Raw genomic sequence first — 26,797 nt, 5'->3', positions numbered from 1 at the left:
GATCAGCAGGCTGGAGTCTACTTTTATCCCAAATGAGTCAACTTTGGTAAATTGCTTAGCTCTCTTGGCTCTCAGCATTCTCGTTGGGAAAATGGCAGCAGTAGGAACACATTCCTACAGGAAGTTTATCAGGATCAAATGAGAAAAGATGTGTGAGGATATTTATAAAGCACAAAGGGCTTCACAAAATTTTAGTAAATCTAATCAGGTGTGTGGTGCCTTAGATACTCTGTCATCTTCTCTTGGAAGCACTGGCAGCAAAGGCGAGTCATTACAAGAAATGCTTTAATAATGATAATAATAGTACTTAGAGTACACACAATAAATATTCATACTTTGGCCACCCAGAACAGATCAGAACATGGATCCCATTGCTACATGCCTCTAGGCAATGATTGATGTCCATTCCTTCTCTTCTTTCCTCTTATCCCTTTCTCTTTCTCCAGCCATTCCTAGGTTCTTGTTCCTCATGGTCTTGACTGGCTTGCATTCCACCCAAGGTTACTGGCTTTGTTATAGTGTTCTGCTTTGTAATTCTTATTAAACTGACTTGCCTTCAACATATCATAGGCCATGTTCTCAAAAATCTGAGTGTGTAACTAGTTTATTAGCCTGACAAATGACAAACATTGAACAAATTCCTGTAATTAAGCCGAATTGACTGAAATATCAATGGGAGACCTCGACTTTGATGTCACGGTATCCTCATGACACTTGACATGGTTAGAACCTTCAGAACTTTTCCCTAGAGATGAGAAATGAAAACTCCCCCCTCCCTTTTTTCGGCCTAGCAGACTATTTTGTGTGACTCAAAACTTGAGCTGAAGACTAACTAGTTGCCAATATTTAAAAATATGAATATATATCATCAAGTTCCAGCTTTCTGACTTCTCTTGAAATATCAAGGCACATAGTGATACTGGGTCCTCTACAGCAAACATAACAGTGCAGGAGGCTGGTGTGGGAGTGGAGAGGAGGGAAGCTAGTTCCTTTAGAATAAGTTGTGTTCAGTACTAGGATCCCCATCCATTCAATTTGATTTATTTATGCCATCTTGTATGGCCCCTGTAGGACCTGAGTTTGTGGCTCAGGACAAACCCACAGAAATAACCTAATTAAATCTTATCTCATAACCAGTTAGTCATGGGTGCAATCATGAACAGATGGTTTAAGGTGAACATATGTTGTTGATCTGTTTCTCTTATTTCATTAACCATTTGCCAGCATTTTAAACTGTGTAATCATATGTCACAAACTATAACTGGAGCAGCAATTTTTAAGGGGAAAATCTAGAGTTCTGTTGAACTCTATCTTTCCCTGTATATGATTTTCAAATTTGAAATGAAAGGTGCTTTGAGTTTTGATTGTAGATCAAGTTTACAATGTAAAATGGTAAAATGTAGAATTTTAACATTTGATAAGTGTGAGTCAGAGGCATGTTCCAAACTCCACACCTGCCACATACATGTGATGTCAGAGTACTACAAACAGCATCCCTGGTATGGGTTCTTTACAACATATGAATACAGAAAGTAAAAGGCCTCCCATGAAATGTCACCATAAGTGATATATTAGAGGCAAGGAGGAGAGAACATGGTGACTTGACATTGGTAGCATCTTGAAGCTTCTAGAGTTTTCTGAAAGTTTCACAAACTCCTTCCTTCATTCCCTATGCCTAAGGGGAGAAAAATTGATAAGGCTAAACTCAAGACAAAGAATGATGGGGCCATATTAGTAGCAAGGGGCAACTTAACAAGAAGATTATAGATAATAGTGTTTAGAAAAAATCCTCCCTCTCGCTCTCTTTTTCAATTTCTAATCTTTCCCTTTCCACAAATCAGAATAAAACTTAGAGCCCTGGGATGCAGTTGTGGGCCTATAGAAAGAGGCCGTGGCAAATCCTTGGTAAACCTCATTGAAGGCCATAATGAATTAGAAGCATGGAAGTTGTCTATGTGATTCCATATGGTCTGGAATGGGTCACAGACCAGAAGTTTCTCAATAGAGGTTTGCGGTTGAAGTCCTTTTATATCTGTGCAAACGGGAGGACCTTTCAAGTGTGACTATAGCCCTGGTGAGTGACCAGTCAAAGAACAGAGACTCTTGGCTTCAAAGACAGACAATATCTCTGCATTCCTAACAGAAGGCCTTCTCATAGGTCTGGCTTTGAGCAAGGGTAAGTTAGCCTAATCATCACCAACCAACTATCCAATTATCCTCCAGGCTAAATAGACAGTGATTTCAGGATCTAGGGAGAGGCAGCAGAGCGAATAGCAAGAGAACATTTCATTTGACACATAGACAACCACATCCTGCACAACTAGTAATTCAAACTCTCTCTGTGGATCCATGGAACTTGGTGAGCTATTGGCTTGATCATATACTGTGTATGAAAATGTTCAAATCATCAAAGAAGACTGTGGCAATGGGGTTCCAAACCCCAGCTCAGCGTTTTCTACTTGTCTTGAGTCAGAATGAATTTGGCGTAATTAGAAAGAAAAGGATGTATAAAAATAACTGCAGTGACAGTCACAGAGAAGTAGCAAATGGGTAGCATGAGCAGAGTTACTTTTTCTTCTTGACAAACTCACAGACAAAGTACATGGTAAGATGGCACTCTGTGTCATTCCATCTGCCTGAACTCAGCATTTCCACACAGTCCTCATGACCGTAGGGGTCACTGGGCTCCCCCTCTCTCCAGTTGCTGTAGTTCTGCAGGGGAGTGTTGTCTGTGAACACATACTGTCCCTCCTTCTCAAGGTCATTCACCCCGATGAACACCCGGAAAAAGCCACTCTTGGCCACATAGTCAGCGATGAGTGTGTTAGCAGCTTCGTCCTTTGGCATGGCCAGCATCCCACCCCGGATCCGGCAGTGGGTCAGGGATTCCCTATAGTTCTTCTCTTCCTGCACGATGTAGTAGAATTTCTCCTCAGTTTCCCTAATCCCTGCTATGACTTTGCAGAGAGGAAAAGATGAGCATGATTAGGCATCTCAAAAAAAGAAAAGGCAAGGATATAATATTGCTGGCTTTAACTTCACTTATTCGATGTTCAACAATTATTTTGCAAGTCCCTAGTATGAGGTAGGCACTAGTTAAATATTTTCATCACTTCTGTAGTTATCAAATGGAGAACGAAGTCCTGCCATTTGTCTTCCCTGTCCTTCCTCCTCAACTCCTCACACAGTTGTGAAGAGGAGACTATTTTAACAAAGGTTTGCTATGTTTTAACAAAGGTATGCTTTGTTATACCATAACAAACGTATGCTCTATGTCTTGCCGCACAACTCCTCTCAGACTCTTCTCCCATACTACTTTAAGCTTTGCCATACTTAGCATCCCAAGAACAAGCCCTTCTCTCTTCCATGTCCATGGCTTATCTTTCATACTTGGAAAGTCTTCTCACTGCTTTACCTGGAAAACTCCTACTTGCCATTTAGATCCCAGAGGAAGTATTTTCTCCCATAAGAACCTTCCCAATGTCTCTGGACAGGCATGGGGCTCTTGTGTACACTCCCCCATGTTTCCACAGCTCCCTCCTCGTCCTCTTTTGTATCACTCAACACATTCTAATCTAATTGTTGGTCTGCATGCCTCACATACTAAACTATGAATGTCTTGAGGAAAAAGGACCATGTCATTACCACTCTGTAGCCTCAGAGCCCACAAAAGTGCTTTGGATGGCAAATGCTTATTGAATAGACATAGGAATAACATAGAAATTTGTCCCATTTGGGTTGAATTCCTGGGCTATTAACATGTACCTAGACTGAGCTTGTCCATGTTCACTCCACATACACGAAGTACTGAGCTACTGAAAAATCTTCAGGACAGAATTGGGGACCCAGAGTCATCCTGAGCTCATAATATGTTAAATGTGTTTTAGGTTTTGAGGGGATCTACATATATTTCTTTGGGTCTAAAAATAAAAATTTACCAAGAAATCCGTGACCACACAATAAATGTCAAAAACTACTGCTCTGTGTGGAACCTCTAGGGTCTGGTTTTCTTCATGAGAATCCGAGTCATGTCAGAGATGGCATCTCAGTACTAATTATAACCAGAGTTATAATTAAGAGTATTACAAGGTGAAGAACGCAAGATGACTTATGTCTGTTTCTAATAATGTACAACAAACATAGCTGGGTTACAATAAATAAAAATACAATAAAAGAAGACCAATTTCAACTGCAACTACAATAGATTCCTCATTCATCCTGTCTCAGAAGAGAATACGTAGCCCACCTGAAGGGCTTCACTGTTAACTACAATGGGGAAATGGGAAGGGGTAACAAAAATGGCTAATGTGGGAAGTTGCACAATTCAGAGAAACACAATGCTCTGTTGAGGTGTTTTGAGGCTAGAGCCATCAGTGAAACCAGTATTTGAATCCCTGATCTGTTAATTAGCTCTGTATCTATGGGATAGGTAATTTCTCTAAGCCTCAGGGTAATCGTGATACACACATCCTAGGTATTATTTCAAGTACTCAAGAAAATAGCTATTGTTTTTACTATTCTTGTTTCTGAGATGCTATCTCTCTTTGACAATTCCTGTCCCTTTCTCTTCTTAAGGCATGTCTTGCCAAACTCTACCTTTTTCTTCATTCCCCTCTCTCCAGAAAGTATCTTTTTCTACTCATAGGCAATGTAATACGTGTGAATATATGTAGGTAGGGGTCCTAGAGTGTCCTGGAGTCTGAGCGGATCATTAGCATTTTGAGGGATGTATACAAGGGGTGACACTATCTCAGCAGGTATTTCCCACTACACATACTGGAACTGTAACGTCAGAAGAGAGCAAACTAGTAGATGGCACAAGGCAAAAAGGATATGCTCACCATTCTTGACAAACTTCATAGATGTCTTGAGGCGAGCGACACTAATATCCAGTTGTCCAACAACTTTCCGGTACCTTCCACAGTCACAGACGGTGCCTTTTAAATGACAAAAACTGTGAATTCGTGTTGGAGCACATATAGATCAGTTGGAAAGGGCATTTTCTCTATTCTCAGTCTTTACTATCTCTTCCTAGCCGGCCATATCTTTGTGTGAATGGCTATACTTTTAGTCTTTTGCTTAAAACAAGGCTTCCACATTTCATTGTCTTTAGGAATTTATAAAATATCTTCTTAAGTATTTTGGATGAGTTAAAACACAGCTCTAAACCAGTTTTGTAAAGAGAAGAATAAATATGGCCAACCCCTGCACACATACTCTGGACCATTGGCCTTTCTGTCAAACACAGAATGCGCCTGTCCAATCTCAAAATAAAATCTTTACAGCTTTCTTAAAACAAATTTCTAGTCAGTCTTCTCTTCTCCTAACCGTATTGCTCACTGGCTCATAGAACTCTCCCAAGACAAAAGAAAACTTTCATGATGAAACCAAATGATAATTCTGATTATCCATTTCAAATACAGCTTGAATGATCCTTGAATGTTTCAAGGACTAAGCTGAAGTCTTGTGAACAGATTCAACTTCTAATTTCAAGAGCCAGTTGTCCCATTTGAGGATTAACGCTGATTTTAATTTCTGCCATTCATTCCCTCTTTGCTCATTTTCCTTTCCAACTACCTGCTGATATTGTGACAGAGAAAGAAGTGTAAGGAAAATGATGCGAAATTCAAATGATTCTCTTTTTCTATTTAATGGCTGCTTCATGTAATCAGTCCCTTTTGCTTTCTTCTTTGGCAGTTGAAAAGCAAAAAAGAATTTTATTAGCCAAAGGGGGGAAAAAATCTGTGGCTTTATTTATTCACATTCACAGCTAAATATATGGAATTTAAAACAGTTCTTAGAATTAGTCTTCAGTATACCTCTGTGATCTCCCCCAGAGAGGGGGAGATCTACTTTCTTTCCCTGCATGTAGCACTGGAAATAAAACTCTTTCAGGACTCCGGGAGACTCTCCCTGACCCCTGAAGGCATGTTCTGTATCCATGGGGTCTTTCCGGATCAGACCAGTTTGCTGTGGGCAAACAGGGCTGGCCCCTGTTTGGTTGAGATGCTGGTGGAATGTAGGACATGCTGGTGTAGTCCTCCTGTTGAGACAATGGTGGATTTTCCTCTGCCTAGGACAATGAAGGCTGCTTCCTGATGTGCTGGGTTTGCTTCCTCCCACTAAGCATGACTAGGATGGAATGTGCCATCATTCCCTACCCTAGGGCTCGGAAAGTCACCAGCAGATAGAAAGGAAAGTTCCCTTCTTTTTTTCCCTCTAGCCAAGTTAAAAAAAAAATTTAGAGGACTATTGTTTTTTCATAAAAATGTATTTATTTTTAAAGATGAATACATTTGGAATGATGCTAGGAATTTAAGAGAAAAATGAACAAGTCATACCTGCTTTGCCTTTTCCTCCTGGTATCCCAGGCAAACCCTTTTCCCCTTTGTCACCTGAATAAAAACAATAGCCATGAAAAGAACAATTAACTAAAATGGTGGAATCATTTCTGATAGACAAAAGCTGATACACCTAAAAACATAAGAAAGAGTATTTAAATTTTATTTGCAATATCTCTAACTAATATTCCTTGATTTTATATAAATAATTTGATTTTGAGTTGGCTGCACAGGTACAATTAGTCAAACAAGTCTTAATTTATTTAGATGGAATGTAGAATTCAGATGGGGGGGCAAAGAATTATTTAAATTTGTGTCACCTGTCCTACTAACATGGCCTTCTGGGAAAGGCTAATACAATTCTCTGCATGTTTTTAACTTTCAAAGTACCATTGTTTTGTATATCTGAATTAATTGATTAGCATGTTGCAGTGCCTGTGTATTTATTGTCCCCCCAAGTTCTTCCATATGGCTTTACCCTTGTATTTTCAAAAACATATATTGTGCCTTTTCAATTTAATTCAAATATTTACTATTTATTACTTACTCTCTGCAAGATAAAAAGCTTGGTACTTTGAGAGGATATAAAAAGAGACAAGATTAAACTGAGTTGAAGGGATTTACACTTTTTGAAAAGATGTGATGCATGCAAATATCTGTAATATAAAGTTGTGCCAAATATATTATGCTGAAATATCAACCTTGATAATTTTTCCCTTCTGCTCTTCTTTGTATGTGGCCATTTTCTTATTCAGTCAGAGGCATCCACAAAATAGTTCTCAGAGAATCAGGATTATTAAAGCAGAGAGAAAAAAATGTTGATTTTTTTTTCAACTTCAAAATAAGCCCTTGAAGCCTACATCAGACACAATAATTGAAAGCAAAAGCTTTTGATTTCCAAGAGGAAATGTTTGGCTGAAGTTCTCGAAAATCAAAAGAGAAGACCCTGATGGAAGTAAAATAGAGTTTGTGCTTCAATGGTGAGCTGGAAAAAGAAAAAAGAATTTGGGAGGAAAGAATATAAAATGAAGGTCATCCAGGTTAGAAGAAGATGGGCGCTTGGTTACCTCTGTAGGAGTTTGGTGAAACCAGGAAATTCATTAGTTACATGCAACATGAGGGGGCATTTTGAGGGGAAACAGAGTCAGGATTGAGGTTCTGCCTATCCCCATCCTTCACCAGCAAAGGGAAAAAGATAGGAGCCACTCTAAAACCTGTAAGGTAGCCCATGTTGCCTGCTCATTACCCATTCTTTTCATTACTGTCTGCTGAATGCTTTTCATTAAGAGTCCTACACATATTGACAGTTGATCTTCCAGGAAAGCCTGCTTGCCAGGGCACCAAGAATTTGCTAAGCCTTTCCAAACTGACCCAAGTCAATTTGACCGTAAAGAAACTTCTCTTTACAGTGATAGTGGATATTCATGTGCTCCCCAAACAGGAGATGTCCTTGAAATCCAAGATGCAGTTTAAACATGTGGGAAGAAGCCTCAGAACTGGTCCTTGAATGAAATAAGACAAAGGTGAAATCCATGACAGTAGAGTGTACCAAATACTGTAAGAGAGACACTGAAAAGAGATAATAGACTCTGGGAGGAAGGTAGATGACATAGTGCTTCTGCTGGAAGGGTGAAGGAAGGCTTTCCTGGGAAGATAGCACTGGAGCTCAGTTCTAAAAACCTTCAGCAGATGAAGATGGGAGCAAGGTAGGAGACAATGCACAAGGTAGAAAAAAGCATGGAAATATGCCATGCATCCTGATGAGGAAGATTGATCTACTCAACACCTAAGTTGTGTCCTGCAAATTTCTCAATTTCTCTTAAATGTAATTTGTTAAAGATAAAAATAGATTTTGAGAATGTATTAATGGAAGAAAGGGTATATGTTTCATAAGTACAGTTCCAGGTACTTCATAGATATTATCATGTTATTTATAGATATTATCAAATTAAATCCTCTGAGTTAGGTATTATTGTTATCTTTATTCTGCAATGGAAAGAATGGAGGATCATAGAGGCAACGTAACTTCTATGTTCAAGGACATCTAGCAATTCAATGGCAGTGCTGGTATTGAAACCCAACCATTCCTGGCTCCCCAGTTCATGGTGTTTCCCAAATGAGTGAACCAATGATTTAATGAATGAAAGCAAAGTATTCAAAAAAATCTTATCAGTACTTGAGAGGAACACCAAGTCCTTGTCACTACCAGAAACAATATGGACTTAAAGATCATATATATATACATGATCTCTATATATTACAGATCATATATATATATGATCTATAATATATATTATAGATGTATATTATATATTATAGATCATGTATATATATGATCTATAATATGTAGATATATATAGATATATATCTTTAATACATATATATACATATATACACATATATGATCTATAATATATATTATATATCTATAATATATATGATATATATTAAACTATATTCAAACTTATATATGTTTGAATATAGTTTAATATTTTATCTTTTGAAAACAGCGTGTTTTCTTTAAATGTGGATCCCTTTCAGTTCAATGTGGGCTGAAAGTTAATTCTAGTCCTACTACGATCTTAGTTCTGGGCTAAACACAATAGTGGACATCAAAGAAGCCTAATGGGAGTATTTGTTTTATAAAAATAAAGGGGGTTTTCAGGAAAACAAAGCATACATCAGAGACCAAGGAAATGGGACACTATCACTCTTACCTACCACAGAGTGAAGTAAATAAAAGAAGTGCCTGCCAGTTATTTGGCAAAAATGGCCGTGCATCAGAGTAGAGAAGACGTTCACTGAAGCAAGAGGCTTCAGCTGGATCTTAATAGTGTGGAGAACAGATTTTTGAATTGATAAATGGCTTTTTTGTCTGACAGGGTGTAAGCACTGTGACTACTTTCCAGTATTTTTTAAAAGATTTTATTTATTTATTTGACAGAGAGAGATCACAAGTAGGCAGAGAGGCAGGCAAAGAGAGAGGAGGAAGCAGGCTCCCTGCTGAGCAGAGAGTCGGATGAGGGACTCGATCCCAGGACCCTGAGATCATGACCTGTACCAAAGGCAGAGGCTTAACCCACTGAGTCACCCAGGCGCCCTACTTTCCAGTATTTTCACATGAATTTTATTCCTTTTTAACAGATGGTAAAGTCAAAGCACTGTAGTAGAAGGAACAACCATTTTCGCAGTCCAAAAAACTGTGGCTTGAGTCCTGGTTCTGTCACTTACTAGCTAAATGTGGATGGGTTATACAACTTCTTTAAACCTCTATTTCTTCATTTTTTCAGTGGAAATAATGGTACTTAAAATCAGAATATCAAGGAGGATAAATTAGATCATGTCATCTTCTCTTGGTATTAACTCTGTGCTTGAGTCATAAAGAATGGTTAACCAATGTTTGCTTCTGCCACACACTTAGCCAGAAAGCACGCCACATACTTAGCTGGTTCATGGAGGAGGTGAGCTGATAGTGCCTATTTCCCCAAAATGAATTCTGGTTTAAAGCCATACATGAAAACTTATTTTGGCCCATGAGTGGGAATAAGTCAGTGATAACTGTCTTGAGGCTAAAGTATTAGAGGTTGTATTTAAACAAACAAACAAACAAACAAACAAACAAAAAATCATAATGCTTCCACTATAAAAGGATTATTAACCTTAAGTTAAAACATTTATTTTGCTCTGAGATTGAATTTGCCCATACTACATCATTCTCTCTTATTCCTAAAATGGAATATTGACATCCAGAAAGCTACCTTGTCCATTGCAAAGTGACAACATTAGGGTCAGCCCAGAAAGCTGAGATTAATCTGAGTCAGTGAAAAATTTAGAAGGGCTACTGACAAAGCGAGGACAATAAATTTCAAAGTACAGATTAAAAATGAAATTAATCCAGGTGAGCCAGAGCACTAACCCTCAATTTTTTTGAAATTCCAGGACATGTTCATAAATTTTGATGACATATCTCTGGAGGAGAAAGAAATCTTAGTGAATGGTGGAAATTGGTGTTAAGGGACAGTAGTACTTACAGAAATAAAGGGTAGAAATAGAGCTACATCATAGAAAAGAATGTATTTTATCATTCACTTTTTTGTTCTTAATGCAATAAACATTTAGAAAGTTTCCACTGTATATTAGGCATTAGAATAAACTGATTAAAAAGTAGGATCCCCACATAGGACTCATATTTATTTAAGCAAAAAGATCCAATAAATCTTTCATTCATTTTTTTCCTCTAGAAGTTCACAGTCTGTAGGGGGGGAAAGACATGCTAATAAGCCATGACAATGAGTAAAAATGATAGTGGTGGCAAATAAGGAATTGGCTTGAAGAAGACATGGTTCGTTAACACTATCATTTCCAGACTGTTACTTTTTCAACGTTTGTGGAAGTTTATCCACTGTGAGGCTCAGAAAATCATACTGAAATCTACTTTTCCTGTCTCTATTATCTACCACCCTCCCAAGACATCTCATCTTATTCTATGAAAGGTTTAAGACTTCACTCAACATCATGAACTCCTAACTTTCTTAGCTGGAGCCTCATCGGTATCTGACATTTCTAAATTTCGGCTAGTGTACCATCTAGAATAACTCACTGAAAAAAGAACTTCTTGAATTCTGGATGTGTTCATAAGAATGACTCCTTCTCCCCCTCCACGTCTGCTCACCTCCAGGGCAATACTTGGGATCTTAACCACATGGAATACGGCTACTTCTCAGAAGTCTTAAAAGTGCAGCATCCCACTTTCTGGCTACATCTCCCCATCCCTTAATCAGTTGTTACATGAAGCTGATACAGCCAGGGGCAGATCCGTGATGCATTTTATCTGAACTTACCCAATTTGAAGAGCCCTCTCTAAGAAAGATTATTCCAATTACAAATGGAAAAGTGGTATAAAAATGAATGCTTATAAGATAAGAAATAAAAATAAATCACTAAATTTTAAAAGAAGACACCACATTACAAAATTCACTAAGAATTGTAACATTTAAATTAATAAATTTGTGCCTCTATGATTCTTTTTTGTACTTATGGGCTGAGTATGTTTGGCTGCATTCATGAATATGCAATTGACCTAGCACTAGTTATTGATAAGTACATCATTTCCCTTTGCAAAGTAACATCAACTTTGCATAAACCAAATTTAAGAGTTTTCCTGCATGTTCCATTCCCTTTCATTGGTGTATTTATCTATCTCTGCATAAATTAACACTATCTTAATGATTGTAGCTTTAAAACAAATGTTTAAATTCAGCCTTCCAGGTTTGTTTTTCTTTTTTTACGGTTGTCTTTGGGTATTCTTGGTTCCTTTCATTTCCATATACGTTTCGAATTGGCTTATTAAATTCTAAGAGAGCTATTTCTATGATGTTGATTGAGACAACACTGATCTACACATAAATTGGGTGTCATCTTAACCATATTGATCATCTTAACCATAATGAGCCTTTCAATCTGTGAATGTAGTTATACCTTCATTTTCTTAAACATTCTTTAAATTCTCTCATTATCATTACGTCATGTTTGTTGTAGAAGGCTTAGACACCTTCTTTATTAGCTTTATTCCTAGAAACTTACTAATTTTGATGCTGTAATAGATGGCATCTTTTTAATTTCATTTATGATGATTCTCATATATAGAAAGAAATTTGATCTTTGTATGGCTGACCTGTAAAAATCTGAATACAAATAGTTAATCTGTAGATTCATTTGTATTTTCTGGATATGCACTCACATCATCTGTAAATAATGATCCTTTTATTTGTTTCCATTTATTGTGATTCTTACCTCCTGTTTTGCAATTTAGAACTTCTGCTATGATGTTGGTGAAAACTGGTGATAGAGCTGTGCTCATCTCATTCCCAACCTCAGGAGAGGAGTGGTCAAGATTTCATCACTGATTATGATATTTAATAGTTCCTGTTGTTGTCGTTGATATTCCTTTTCATATTAAACATGGTACCCTCTATGTCTAGCTTGCTAATGTGTTTTGTAACGTGAAAGGGTGTATGTTTAATTAAATGTTTTTCAGAACTTCTGGAGTCCTAACTGAAAATGTTTATTTTTGAAGTGAAAAAGAGAGGCATTTTCCCAGGTCATTCTTTTTTGGCAGGCCGTGAATATCAGTTCAGTTTGAGCAACTTTCTGTTTGAGCTTCTCCGTCTCATACCACTGCCTTGCTTATAAATTGGTGAATGACTTGAAAGGAATGATAGTACAGAATGCATCACTCCCCTGGTGTGGTTCTCGTCTCCTCCAGATCAGGCCCCTAAAGTCCTATTCAGTTTGGTAGCTCCCCTGTGCCTTCAAATTTGTATCTGTTTTTTTGGTTTGTCTTGCCTTTTTTTTATTGGACTCAGGTGGTCATTCATAGCAGACGGATTAATGCAAGTAAATTTCTCATAGCTTATGCACAGAAATCTGAATTTTGTTTTATTAATGGTGTAAGAAATTTCTTTCACCTTTACAACTTAGCATTGATGATTTATGTAAATTAAGAATATTGTCAAATTTGAGAACACCTCTCTAAGGTCTTTCCATATATGAGCTGTTGGATTTAGCTAGTTCTGACCCTGTACATTTCAAACATTATTTCTTTTCCACACTCACACATTTCTTGTGCCGGATGCCCCCAAGACACAGTCCTGTGATGATCTGATCTCTGCCCCTGCACTTTTTCACCATGACTTTGGATAGATCTGCACAGTAAGTGGTAAGAGTATTCTTGGAAACTAGTCCTAGACTGAAATTATTAGCAGTGACTATACATGGAAATAACTGCAACCAATGTAAGCCTGTCCCATGAAGTCCAAACTAAATGTTTTTCCCACTCAAGTTCCTCCTGGTGATCTCCCAAAATATTTGTGTCCACTCCCATAATCAGGTGATACAAAGAGAAGTCTGACATAGGGAAGCTGGAGCAGAAGGAGACAGTAATGTTAAGCTGTGTGTCCTCAATGAGGACAGTATCAGCTCAAGAATATAAAAGTCGGTTCTAGGGGGTGAAAAATCTTACTCTCTTTTATACATAAAGCAAAAATATACATACAATACACAATAGATATATAGTCCATGGGTGGTATTAAAATTTCATAGGGGAGGGCAATTAGAAAAAAATGTCTAAAAGAACTGGTTAAAGAGGAAATAGTTTCTTTTTTTTTTTTTTTAATGTTGAGAGATATTCTCTTACCCTGTTGAGGATTAAATGCCTTACTTTACAAACTCTGCCAAGACATATGGTCATGTCCATTGATAAGGCTCCAGTTAGGGTCCGAAGGACCCAAGTAAGTGCCAGGCTCTGAAGCCAAGGCTTCATTAGCTTCATGGTAAAACCACTCAAAATCCATATTACAGAAAGAGTCATCATTATGAGGAGTCCATCTAGCTCATCCCCAGCTGTGAGAATTTCAATCACAGGTGAACATACAGTGCTGGCCATTAAATCAGTAATAGGTATAGCAAATTTTTTACCGTGACACTACACTCTGTCCCTGCCCTCGAATGCAGGCAGAAGGAAAATTCTCAAAGGTATGAGTTGGAAAAGGACAGGGGGAGAGGAGATATTAAGCTATGGGATGAGGAGAAGAGCCACAGCGTCAGCTTACCCTGCACCAATCCGTCTGCCCAAGAACACACTATACGTGACGGGGAGGCCACACCTGATCAAGTAGTTGCTCAGGCATATGTGGAAGGCAAGCTTCAGGGTACCCATCAAGGCTGCAGAATTCTGTTACCTGTGGCACTGAGTTTCCTCAGTTCTGTACATTTGCACAAGTTCCTCCCATTTCCATAAACATGTCGCTGTTCTTCAAGAGCTCGCTGAGGTCTTTATATCAATCCAGGCTTACTCTCCCACATGGTTCCTATAGTAGTTATATAGTTACTCCGTATTCTAATTCTTTCTGAGAAAGTCCCATATCCTAGCTTCATAAGTAGTCTATGAGCTCCTTGTGATAAAATTGTGATTCTCATTTGGTTTTGTACCTTTAAACTAAGTGGAGAAATGCCAGTATGGACTGCTGACCATCAGGGGCCGCTGGAACTTGCTATCATTGCGAAGGCTCATGGGAAGATGAGATGAAGGAGTGCTTGGATAATAAAGAGGAGGCCACCTCTGTTTTATAACAGGAAAGCAGTCATTTTATGTAGGATTGGGACAGGACAGAATACAAGAGTATAAATATATATACTTAGAGTTTCTAATCTGTTACTAAATCCCAGATGCAGAATCATTATTGTTTCACTCCGTTAAAGAAGAAACGTACACTTGGATGCTGGAGCGGCTCCATCAGTGGAGTGTATGGCTCTAGATTTCAACTCAGGTCATGATTTCAGGGTCGTAAGATCGAGCCCCAGGTTGGGCTCCGTGCTCAGTGGGGTATGGGCTTGAGACTCTCTCTCTCCCTCTGCCCCTCCTTCCTGCTCTCTCTTTCTCTCTCTCTCAAATAAGTAAAATCTTTAAAAGGAAAAAAGGAAGGAAGGAAGAAGGGGGAAGGGATGAAGAAAGGAAGTGGAAGGAAGGATAGAGAGAGAGAGGGAGGTGGAAGGAAATTTCTACTGTCCTTTGCTGACTTGAGGGTTTTTTTTTTTTAATTTTTTTATTTTTTAAATTTCTTTTTGGTGTACCAGAATTCATTGTTTATGCACCACACCCAGTGCTCCATGCAATACGTGCCCTCCATAATACCCACCACCAGGGTTATCCAACCTCCCACCCCTCACCCCTTCAAAACCCTCAGATTGTTTCTCAGAGTCCATAGTCTCTCATGGTTCATCTCCCCTTCCAATTTCCCTCAACTCCTTTCTCCTCTCCATCTCCCCATGTCCTCCATGCTATTTGTTATGCTCCACAAATAAGTGAAACCATATGATAATTGACTTGCTACCTTAAGTTTTAATAATTGTTTTCTACCACTGAAAACGCTTCATGGTCATGATACCCATTTTAGTCATATCAAGGATTACACCCAGAAGATTCTAGGACATAGTTCAATACAGAAAGTACCAAAACTTTATGTTTGATTCCGTCCCTGAATTTCTGTTTAATCTTGTTCAAGGTCTTTATTTATTTTTTTAGACACATTGTTTATGTATGAAAGGAACAGCTAAGACACAAAGAAAGAGAAGAACTCCTATGTTACAAGAAAGAAAAAGGATCATTTTCATGATACAGAACCTTTCAGAATATATCAAGGTATGGGGTGATTTGCTTCAAATTGCCACTGGAGAAAAGGAAAACACAGCTTACCCTTCTTACCAATGGGCCCAGTCTTGCCAATGTTGCCCTGGTCTCCTGCATCCCCCAGGTCCCCCTTAATTCCTGAAAAGCAAAGCATGTCATTGTTTTTTTTTGTTTTGTTTTAGATTTTATTTATTTATTTGACAGACAGAGATCACAAGTAGGCAGAGAGGCAGGCAGAGAGAAAGGAAGGGAAGCAGACTCCCCACCGAGCAAAGAGCCTGATGCGGGGCTCGATCAGGAGCCTAGGATCATGACCTGAGCTGAAGGCAGAGGCTTAACCCACTGAGCCACCCAGGCACCCCAAAGCATGTCATCTTTATATCCTAAGGTTGTTTTATATTCCCTTTGAAGATGTGGCTAATGCATTATATCACTTGAAGGAAATACCAAATAGTGCATTCTTGTATCTGTGGCACATGACATATATCCTAGGCTTCCTTATCTACTTTAATCACATTATAGTGTATGTATTAAAACTAAATGTGGATAAGTATGAAAATCCTGGACCTAGTGATATTGAAATGCTTACCAACACAGTATTTCTAAAAGGTCCATAGCAGAGAATGTTTAATCTAAAGGTCAAATAAAGGGCTGAGTGGAAGAATTCTTGCATTTTTTTTTTAATTCTGTTCCTCTATAGATCTATTTTGGTTTCATTCTGGGAGTCTGTTTCCTCCCTAAAATTTAACTGTCTTAGCCATTTTTAAAGAGGGAAGGGAACGTGTCATAAAACCTAGTGATCGAAGGAACATCAGATATTGTCCCACCAAGTTTTTATAAAATATATATATAATTGGGGATCACTGAGTTCCTCCAAAATAGTTATCGATTTTGTTTTTTTCTATGATTACCTAAAAAAATTTACTGGTTATAAAGCTGTATCTCTGTGATAATAATTTTATAACTGATTGTATAAAATTATAGAATATTGTACATCTTTATTGAATAAGAAGAGTTTAAATCAGCAGTTTTCAGATTGAGGTCACAAAGACCTGTGAGTCTTTTTTTTTTCTCTTTAACATACTAAAGATTTTGAAATCAGTGGTCTAGGGCTACCACCTTGTAGTAGTTGGCAGGAAATATGTCCAGTGCTTGGAAGACACACACACAAACATCACAACAGCCTTTGTGTCATTCCCATCTTTGCTCTGCTCTTCCCATGCCCCGCCATTTGCTGAAAGATTTTGGAAATAGGTGAATAAGTCAAGGGATCAGACAACTTCTTTCTGTTCCTTCTTATTGTTCTCCTTACACTCTAGGCAAGCCAAAATGAGTTGCCTAGCAGTGGCTTCTGAGAAGAGACATGGCTATCAACCCAGCGTGTTTCTAAAACTCACCGTCTCTTAGATGTCTCTGGAGACTGCTACTGCCTAGAGTTCTTGGAGTGTCCCACTCCTGCCCACCCTAAGGAGGCAGTTTGAGAAATGAATCGAGTCTTGGGGACAATGTCATAGGAGCTCTTTGGTGGCAAGTAAATTCATGTCTGAAATAGATTTCATTCACCTTTGGAGCAGAGAATGTTACGAAAGCTGCTAATTTCCAGGGCAAGGCCAGGAGAGGAAAGCAATTTTAATACTAGAACATCAAATTCATGTCATTGCACTTACCTTTTGGCCCCATGCGTCCCACTTTGCCATGTTTCCCCTCCTCTCCTGGATCTCCCTTTTCACCATCATCTCCTTTTGAAATGGAAAATGAAAGAGTGGAGCAGCTCAAATAATAACACAGCACATCCTCCCCAGGATATGGTGGTAAACATGGTTGGAATCCATTCCTCAGCCCAGCGCTTGCCTTATGACTCTGATGTGACTATGTGTATACAGCCTCTCATGGACTGGACACTCAGGGAAAGAGAGGACACTCCCAGTATCTCTTGTCATTCACTTTTCTCCACATTGTTGGGGGAGGTCATTGAGATGGATGTGACTGCCCATTGACCTGTGAACTAGACCTGGGCAATTGATCAAAAGCTCTTCACCCCATCCCCTCTCTTGAAACATACGAGCTGTCCACCATTCCCATAGTAGGAGCCATTTCAATGATACAGCCTTGAGAGAGTGAAGTGTTCTTAAGACATCTGGCTGGTATACGTGACCATATACTGATAAGCTCTATATGAACTTTTGAGACTCTGGCAGGCAAGTGTGCAGACCTTGTCCTACCACCACTGAAGACAAGTCTCATCTGTAACTTCCCTTGCTTATGAACACTACCATCCACCAATCTAGATTGGTTTGCCTCTTCCCTTGTCTCCCCTTGCCCTCAGTGTATGAGGTGGGGGGTGGGGGGCAGTTTCAAATTTTCTGCAAGAAATTCCCAATATTCAAACCTACTAACTTTATGTTTAAAGACATATCTTTGCTGGCGATTTCCTGAGAAATTTATTTGGTTTGGAAAATCTTCTTTTTTTTAATTGAAGTGTAGTTGACAATATTACATTAGTTTCAAGTGTGCGACATACTGATCTGACAAGTCTATTGATTGTGTAACCACCATCTGACATCATACAGCACTATTACAATAGCATGGACTATATTCCCTATGCTATGTCTTTCATCTCTGTGATTTATTCATTTCATAACTTTAAGCCTGTACCTCCGAATCCCCTTCACCCATTTTGCCCATCTCCCTATTTCCCTCCACCAGCAAGTTCTCTTATTTATGCATCTGTTTCTAATTTTTGTTTATTTGTTCATTTATTTTGTTTTTTAGACTCTACATACAAGCAAAATCATATGGTATTTGTCTTTGTCTGGCTTATTTTATTTAACATGATATACTCTAGGTCCATCCATGTTTTTGCAAATGGTAAGATCTCGTTCTTTTTTATGGCTGAGTAATATTCTATTGTGTGTATACATGTATATTGTGTGTATACATGTATACATTATATGTGTGTATACATACACACACACACACACACATATATATATATATATCTGGTATGATAAATCTTTATTTTTGCTGGAGAATTTGGCCAGTTCTAGAAGCATGAACATGTATAAACATGTATATTGATGTGTGATACATATATAAAGAATATAAATATATATTTTTATATAATTATCTAAATACATAAAAATATATAAATGATAATTTATCCTTTGTAAATTACTACTCTCTGACTGCATGCTCGAGAGCCCCCAAATTGTAGGCATAAACCAGGAAGCTAAGAACAGAAGACAGCTAAGAATGGGGATGCAAAGCAGTTCTGTGTGAGCAGTGACTGTCTTAGTCATAGATGGGTCTAGCCCTAGCACCTGCCCAGTCAAGAACTGCATGAGTGCCTTTACAAAAGTGTCCTGGGGGCACCTGGGTGACTCAGTTCGTTAAGCATCCAACTCTTGATTTCGGCTCAGGTCAAAATCTCAGGGTCATAGAATTAAGCCCCGAGTTGGGCTCTGTGCTCAGTGGGAAGTCTGCTTAAGATTCTCTCTCTCCCTCTCTCCCTGACCCCTCACTTGCTCCCCCTGACTTACATGATCTCACTAAAATAAATAAATCCTACAAAAGAAAAAAAAGGAAAGAGAAATGTCCCGGACTATAAATCAGGAGCCCTGGATTTTCACATCATGTCAGTCACTGATGGACTGAGCAAACCTTCAGAAGTCAGTGATCGAGCTTATTGGCTTTGAAGTAGGACAGATATGGCCTTTCTCAGTTTGACCAGTCGTTATCTGGGGAAAGTTGGGTATGTGACACACTTTTCTGAGTCTCATTTTCCCCTCCTGCAAATTGAACAAATAACACCTACAAAAGGAGGGCCCTTGTAAGAAATTTAATAAGATAAAAGATAAAATGCATTAAAGATATGGAACATAATTGTGCCATGGTAGCTCTTATTATTTTTTTACTTTTCCTCATCCTTAATGTGGACTTCATACCTGCCCTACCTACCTCTCTCAGTTGTTTTAGAATCAACAAAGTAAGTATGTGAATGTGCTTTGAAACTAAAGAGCACAACACACACACAACATTATGACCAGCTATCTGCATATTCACACACAGTCTCAAGACAGGAAGGAGTCCGTCCGTCACCAGTGGAAAGAAGTAGAAAGAAGACTTCTAAAGGCAAAGTGAAGTACCTTGGATGAGACAGTGTGGGCGAGGGAAAGTGGAGATGTCATTCACTCATCCAGAAAAGAAACATAATCAGCCATTCTCTATTTTTTCTGAGAGCAGAGTGTTAATATCTAAATGAAGCATTAGCCAAGTATGGAAGAGTTTGATTTCCAGTCATGAGATCGGTCAAGCATTAAAACACTTCACATGTGGGGCTCTAAAGTCTCCTTCTGGAGCAGGCTTTCAAAAAAGAACACACAGATGACTTGTGTGATCAGACCAGAGGGGTGAAGTGGATGGGTTAAGTGGCCTTTCTTTAGATCAAGTTAGTAGCAAATGTTTGTGAAGTAATTATAATGTGTTCCAACGCTGTTAATTCTAGAAGGTGGAAACTATTATTGTGCCACTTTATGAGTGGAAAAACAGACTCAGTGAGATTGTTTGCCTATTATCATAGAGCTTGTGGGTAGTAGAACTAGGAGTCAACATGTATTATCTCTGTGCCTCCAGATCCCTACCAATAAACAATTGTCCCTTCCAGTCTAGGACTCTGTGACCCTTAGATTTTGGAGTTCAGATATTTGACATTGTGCCAAATTTTTCAGGGTAGGGGAAGGGGAGATCCAGAAAAAATGACTGTCTTTGTTTCTTTTTTAAAAAGAAAAATGATGGTGGCTCAGTCGTTGGGCATCTGCCTTGGGCTCAGGTCATGATTCCAGGGTCCTGGGATTGAGCTCCACATCAGGCTCCCTGCTCAGTGGGGAGCTTGCTTCTCCCTCTCCCATTGTTCTTTCCCCCTGCTTGCACTCTCTCTCTCATCTCTCTCTGTCAAATAAATATACAAAATCTTTGAAAAAAAAAAAAAAAGAAAAAGAAAAATGTTGGGGCAGAAAAAAAAAATAGCCTAGTATCTCAATGACTTAATTCACAGGGAATGTATTCTTGAAGTAGTTTGGTGTCACTGAGACCTGGCTTTGCCACTCACTAGCCAAGGGAACTTGGGAAGTCCTTGACCTTTTCTAAGTTTCGATTTACTCATTCGTAGAATGAACAAAATTCCATCTTCTTCAGAGGGTTTTTAGGAGTGGTAAAATTAGAAAAGTATTTTCCTTTAAGGAGCCATCTCTAACACTTGTAGGCTGGCCTAAATTCTCCGTTTAATTACCTCCATTGTTGAAAATAATGAACTTCATACTGAGTGACTCCATTTTTCTGCGCTGTTCCTTATACTCATCTGTGACTTGCAGGATGGCTGGGGTCATGAGTGATTTATTCTAGCCTCCCCATCATCTGACACAGTGTTTGTCTCTAACGCTTAATAAATACAGTTGAACGAGATATATCTTGTGAGCCATAAAACATTTTACAAATGCAATGGTGGTGTTTACAGAATACCAAGTGCCAAAGGGGTTTCTAGTCCTTGATAAGCATCCAATCATCTGGTCTCCACAACAGCCTTTGAGATGCATACTATTCTTAGCTCTGCTTTACAGATGAGGAAACGGGTAGTTTGCAAGTAACAAAGCCAGGATTCAAACCAGGGCATTTGTCTTCAAAGCCCATGCTCTGAACAAACTCCATGATAGGGAACAAATTCATTTCTGGGTTTGGGATTGCTCTTCTGTGGGATGGGACCAAAGATGCACGGTCTGCTCACTAAAGGGCAAGATCAAACGCAGGCATGTACGGGAAGCATTTTGTGAATCATGAAACCACACAAATGTGAACTACTGGTGCCATGATGATTTCTCCTCTGCCCCCAACCCCTTCCTATGAGCTTTCCCATTCATTTTCAAGCCAGTATCTAAGTTGAAGCAGCTAGATGAGTGACTTAGTCATTTACTGCTCCCTGGTGGCTCCTGATGGAGACCTGGGTGGGTGAAAATGGGATTATTCTTCTGGTCTCTGTGCTTGCTTCCTAGCCTCGTGGTGAGCAGGCTGCTGGCAGAGATGAAGTAAACAACTGGTACCCTTGCCTTCAGCTTGTATCCTGGGATCATTTGATATTTGGGACTTGCTTTAATGAGAACAGAAGAGAGGTATAAAAGCAAGCTCTGGAAAGGGTCCCCCGCATGGCTCACAGTTGTCGGCTTTCATCCTCTTGGCAATATTTCATTGGATTCGTCGTGCAATTTAGCCTTTCTTTTTTTCTTTTTAAAAATAGCTACTTACATTTTAAAATTGAATGAAAAGCTATCCATTGAAATGAACTAATTTCAATTTTACAAAAATGATTTGTTCCCTCCCTACCCCTCCGGCCACCGGCTTGCTGGGATAATCTCTCCAGCAGAATTCCAGCGGAGCACACAGTTGACCAATTTTTCTCAGGTAAAGACCCCCCCCCCCAACAACAAGCAAAAAGTCTTTTAAAATTAAATCCTTCTTTGAAATGAAACAGCTTAACCTAGGTCAGTACCCCCTGCTCTAAGGAAGCCATTATTAAAAATTAGTGAATTGGTTTTGGAAATTTTTAAAGAAAATGTGCCAGAATCTGTACTTTTCCCACTGCCAAAATAATCTTATGGACTAGGGGAAAGTTGTTAGCAATTTTTTTTTCCTGATCAGTCTTAGAACTGAGTGGAGTAAGTGGTATGGAGTGCTTTGTTAATGGGGCCAGGACTCTTCCCTAAAATATATCCTTCCCATCTCTAGCTACCCCTTCTTGCCGCTTGCATTCTCACTCCTGGAAAGCTCTCTAGTCATATCAGTTATTGCCTGGACATCTCATACATACCAGGTGTATCCGTATGGTGGTAAAATGGACTATCTCCCAGTGCTTTGACTTCCTTGGTCACAACTTCATCCTTTCACTGAAATATTCAGCCTTCCTGAGGACCTACTATATTGACTTTCTCTCCATTCACTGACTTTATCAGTCCCTCTGTGCCTTTCCCTACCTCCCTACATATCCCGAATTCCTTCAACTCAGTCATTCCCCCATAGCTCTCCCTAAGGCAAAAGGAGAGCCTTCCTTTGGTAAAGATGGCTCTGAAGCAAGTTATGTCCTTTTTCCATTAAATGGAAAAAAATAATCATTACTTCATAGGATTATTGTGGCCTAATGGGGATGATGCATGAAAAGTGTTCTGCACAGAGCCTGGTGCTTGGCGAAATGATCGGTTCTTCTTTTACTGAGAACAGAAGGGAGGTATAAGAATGGTTATCATCGTCATCGTCATCACCAGAAATGACATCTCTTCTAAACCTTCCTTTCTATTCACTACCTCAATCCTTATCCTACAATCATCACTTACTTTTGTACTTGACTCTGTATATTAAGTAGATTTTCACACAATTAAAGATAAACAGAAATTAATATATATCTATTACTGAGACTTGGCCATTAACATATTGCTATTGCTTCATCTATGTATTTTTACTGATTTTTTAAAAAAGTAAATTACAGACCTCATGGCACAGCTTCCTTAAATACTTCAGCAAACCTCAAAACGGTAAGAACATTCTCCTATGTACACATAATATCATTATGTCACTCTTCAGTTCAACTTGGCTGCGGGGATTTGCTAAAGTCTCCTTTATAGAGTTCTGTGACCTTGATCATCTTGAGCCCAAACTACTGCTCTGTATATAAATTATAAAAAAGAGATGAGCACTTAGAAAGAGGAACAGGCATTCCGAGGAGTAAACTTGGGTTCGATGAAAACAAATCATGACAAAAATTCCATTTTTTTCTTTTGGAAGGACTACTAATAAATCAAGAAACTGCCAAGACCACAGTGGCTGGAAGAAGACACAGGTCCACTGGTCATTCACTGAAGACTGTAGTTCCTGTGAAGCGGGGGTGCTCTATCGGTGAAATCCATGGGCTTCGATCTTACAGATCCTGAATTCAATCCCTCATTATATTCCTTTCCAGCTTTGTGAACTTGGGTGTGGTATTAACCTTTCAAAATTTCTGTTTTATCTGTAAATGGAAAGAATTAGAGTACCTGCCTGTTTTGTCTCCCAGATGGAGGGCTCTTGGCTTACTCTGAGACACCGGTACTTTGATTCATTGTGATAGCTTTGTGGTGGAAATTGCTGGTAGAGGAAGAAATCAATAAAAAGTTTTCTTAATTCCTTTTTTCCCTGTCAAACATGTTGCCAGGAATGTTTAGCGTTGCCTGGACTCCCGCTGCCCATTCCCCAAAGGTGGGATTTTTCCAGCTCTCCAAAGGCCTTATAGCCTTAAACTGGTGCCGGCCACTTGGTTAAAGGCGCCATGAGGAGAAGGCGATCTATAATTAAAACCAGCCCTCTGCAAGCATGGCTCCCTGACCTCCTAAGGGAGCAGTGGTCATAAACTGCCGAGAGACTACGGGCCCGTGGTGACATTTCATCATGGCTCTTCTTTCCTTTTTTAAGACACGGAGGGGTTTTTCTTCTTATTTCTTTTAATGGAAGCATAAAAAATGAGCAAGCGTGGCTTCTAAAAGAAGAATGATTTGTAGATATTACTTCCATCTTCATTACCATGAGGCAAATGACCTGTGGTCAAGGGAGACCCAGACCTTGGCTAACTTGGCTTAACAACAACAAGAACAAACAACATAATAATGAACATTATGTTCTATGAATAGAAAAAAAAATCTTTCTATGACAGTGGGGCAGGGGTCCTCTAAGAGATTTTCTGAGGCTCTTTCCTAACACTTCCTCACCCTGTTATGATGAGAGTGCATGAAATGAGACCCTCCTTATAAAACAATTAACACCTTTTCTAATAATTTTAAAGCACTTGAAAAATGTTTATTTTGGTCCTGCAGCAGGGATACGGTTACAGAAGAACCAAGTTCATGTCAGTCCATAGGAAACTGCCTGTCTCTAAGGAGAAAAGCTGTCCAAGGGAGACTCTTCTGAGGAAGAAAGCTGCTCTCAACCAAGATGCAGTTGGCCAAGGGTTTCAGCCGTTGGAACCACAGGTCTTTGGAAGCTTGGTGCGATGGGCAGAACAGGAGTTTTATGGTCTGTCATGGGCTGGATTGTTTCCTCACCCCCAAAATTCATATGTTGAAGCCCTACTCCCAGGACTTCATTATGTAACCGTATTTAGACAGAAAGCCTTTAAAGAAGAGATTAAGTTAAATTCTGGCTGTTGGGACAATCCTAATCCAATCTGACTGGTATCTTTAGGAGAGGAGGAAATTTGGACACACAAAAAGATGCAAGGGATGAATGCACGAATCCCTAAAAAGGCCATGTGAGGACACAGTGAGAAGGCAGCCATGTGCAAGCCAAGGAGAGAGGGCTTAGCGAAAAGAGACCAAATCTGTTGACTCCTTGACCTTGGACTTCCAGCTTCCAGAACTGCATGACAACGACTTCTGTTGTTGAAACCACCCAGTGTGTGGTATTTTGTTATGGCAGCTCCAGCAAACTCATTCATCGTCCCAGAGTCCTGGGCTCAAATCCCACATCTCCACTTAACAACTCTTTAATATTATACTCAATAAGTACTCTCTCTGCTTCAGCTTCCTAAACTAGAAAACTGAGGTAGTTACCCTTTTCTTATGGGGTTGCTCGAAGATTAAATGATATTATTGTTGGCAGAGCTCGCAGAGGAAACCTGTGCATCGAGTGGGCCCTTATCCATCCACTCCATATTAAGTGTAAAGTGGGAACCTACAGGTTTCACCTTCCTGGTATCCTCCATCTGGGCCTCTGGTAACAGCCCCACACATCTCCATAGGAAACCACACTTGTTTATTCTTAGTCCATGTGGTTTGAACTTAACCCGCAGTGATTGGCTCAGCAGTGGGCCCATGACGGGTAAGAGCCAGGGAGTCTCCATTTGTAGATAAGCCTCTCCCATAACTCAAGCAGTTACAACTTTCGAAAATGGTGGCTTGCTCTTTCTGCAGGGTAGCAGAGGTAGGACAGACAATTATTGAAGTGTCAGAATCTATCTTACCATCATGAAGGGAGAAGCTTCTCTAAAATGAAGTCATTATGGAGGAAAGCAGAACCAAGGTATGAAGACTGAGTCCTGAGCCCCTGACCCCAGACCAGATGTAACGCAGCTTGACTCCCTCCTTGTTACGGAAACTACACAGTCCCCTTCTCTCCTCTGTTTGCTTGTTTTACTAACCAGTTAGGCTCGGTTTGTATTTGGTTTCTTTCACCTGCAAACACGTTTCCTTACTAGTACAATTAGTAGACACAGATCAAGAAAAGAAGAGCCTTCCTCTGAAGAGATGGAAACCTCAGGAGAGGATGGGCATGGAAGCACAAGGACTACCGTCATAAGTGCTGGGAGAGCAGCTGTTGGGGGAGCAAAAGGGAGGAAACACCTGCCCCGACCTGCTCACACCTGAAACGCTTCCCTAGTCTTTCTCAGGAAGAAGTAAATGGGATCCCTTGCATTGGGCTCCACCAGAATAAGCTTCTATCTTCAGGTAAGTGAAAAAGAAAATAAGCTGAAGTACAAATTTGTCATGGGATGGGAGTAGGCTGGTCCTAAAATGTTCTCACCCATACAAGTTCGTGCAGATTTGTATCTTCTGTCCAAACCATGCATCTCTAGGGGTTTGACTCACTTTTGCCTTCCCCTCCCCACGAGTCTGCTCAGTGCAGATTGTCCTGCTGCCATCTCCCTGTTCAACCAACAGGACTAGTCTCATTCCCTGAAGGGAACAGCCCTTGTACTTCATAGCATCCACACCAGCTCCTCCATCCTCCCCCCCCCCCGCCAACTCCCATCAAATGGTGGGACAGGTCAGGGAGAAGATACTATTCCCTTTGTATCCCCAGCACTTGGCACAGCCACTCAGATGTAACAGGTACTTCCTCAGTGAAGGTTCTCAAAAGGAAAGGAATAACAACCTTAAAGTGAAGATTGATAAATGTGAACTTACTACAGTGAAATAAATTAGTCATTGATTAAAATTGATTCTCACAAGTGGCTGATTAATGAATGAACCTGAGTCGGCCAAGAGAGGTGTGAAGGCTCTTAACCTAGGAGGGCTGCCAGCCTGACTCTGCTCGGCCCGCCACCCCACGCTTTTGTTTCCTCCTTGCCCGTGTCTCCCAATACATTACTGGGACCCTTGCTCATGTCTCCCAGTGTCACCGCCATGGTCTCATCTCCCAGGCTCAGACCCCAGATCGGTTTTGGTTATTCCTCCTTCCAAACTCCCACCCTGATTCTTAC

The 26,797-nt window shown here is 39.6% G+C and overlaps 1 protein-coding gene across 1 annotated transcript in view; it reads right to left on the bottom strand.

Annotated features, from left to right (window-relative positions):
• Positions 1–267: 267 nt before the first annotated feature.
• The window catches only part of COLEC10 (collectin subfamily member 10), a 38,359-nt gene continuing 11,829 nt past the window's right edge, over positions 268–26,797 (bottom strand). Inside the window, exons 2-6 of the mRNA XM_059392954.1 lie at positions 17,196–17,267; positions 15,595–15,666; positions 6,342–6,395; positions 4,842–4,937; positions 268–2,957 (exon numbers count right to left, since the gene is read on the bottom strand). Coding sequence (XP_059248937.1) covers positions 2,566–2,957; positions 4,842–4,937; positions 6,342–6,395; positions 15,595–15,666; positions 17,196–17,267 — 686 coding nt within the window. The 3' untranslated portion in view covers positions 268–2,565. The remainder of the gene's footprint in view (positions 2,958–4,841; positions 4,938–6,341; positions 6,396–15,594; positions 15,667–17,195; positions 17,268–26,797) is intronic.

This window comes from Mustela nigripes, chromosome 3 (genome assembly GCF_022355385.1).
Source record: "Mustela nigripes isolate SB6536 chromosome 3, MUSNIG.SB6536, whole genome shotgun sequence".
Lineage (NCBI taxonomy): Eukaryota > Metazoa > Chordata > Mammalia > Carnivora > Mustelidae > Mustela > Mustela nigripes.
The sequence above is the reverse complement of the archived record's forward strand: the minus strand, read 5'-3'. Positions and strand labels throughout refer to the sequence as shown.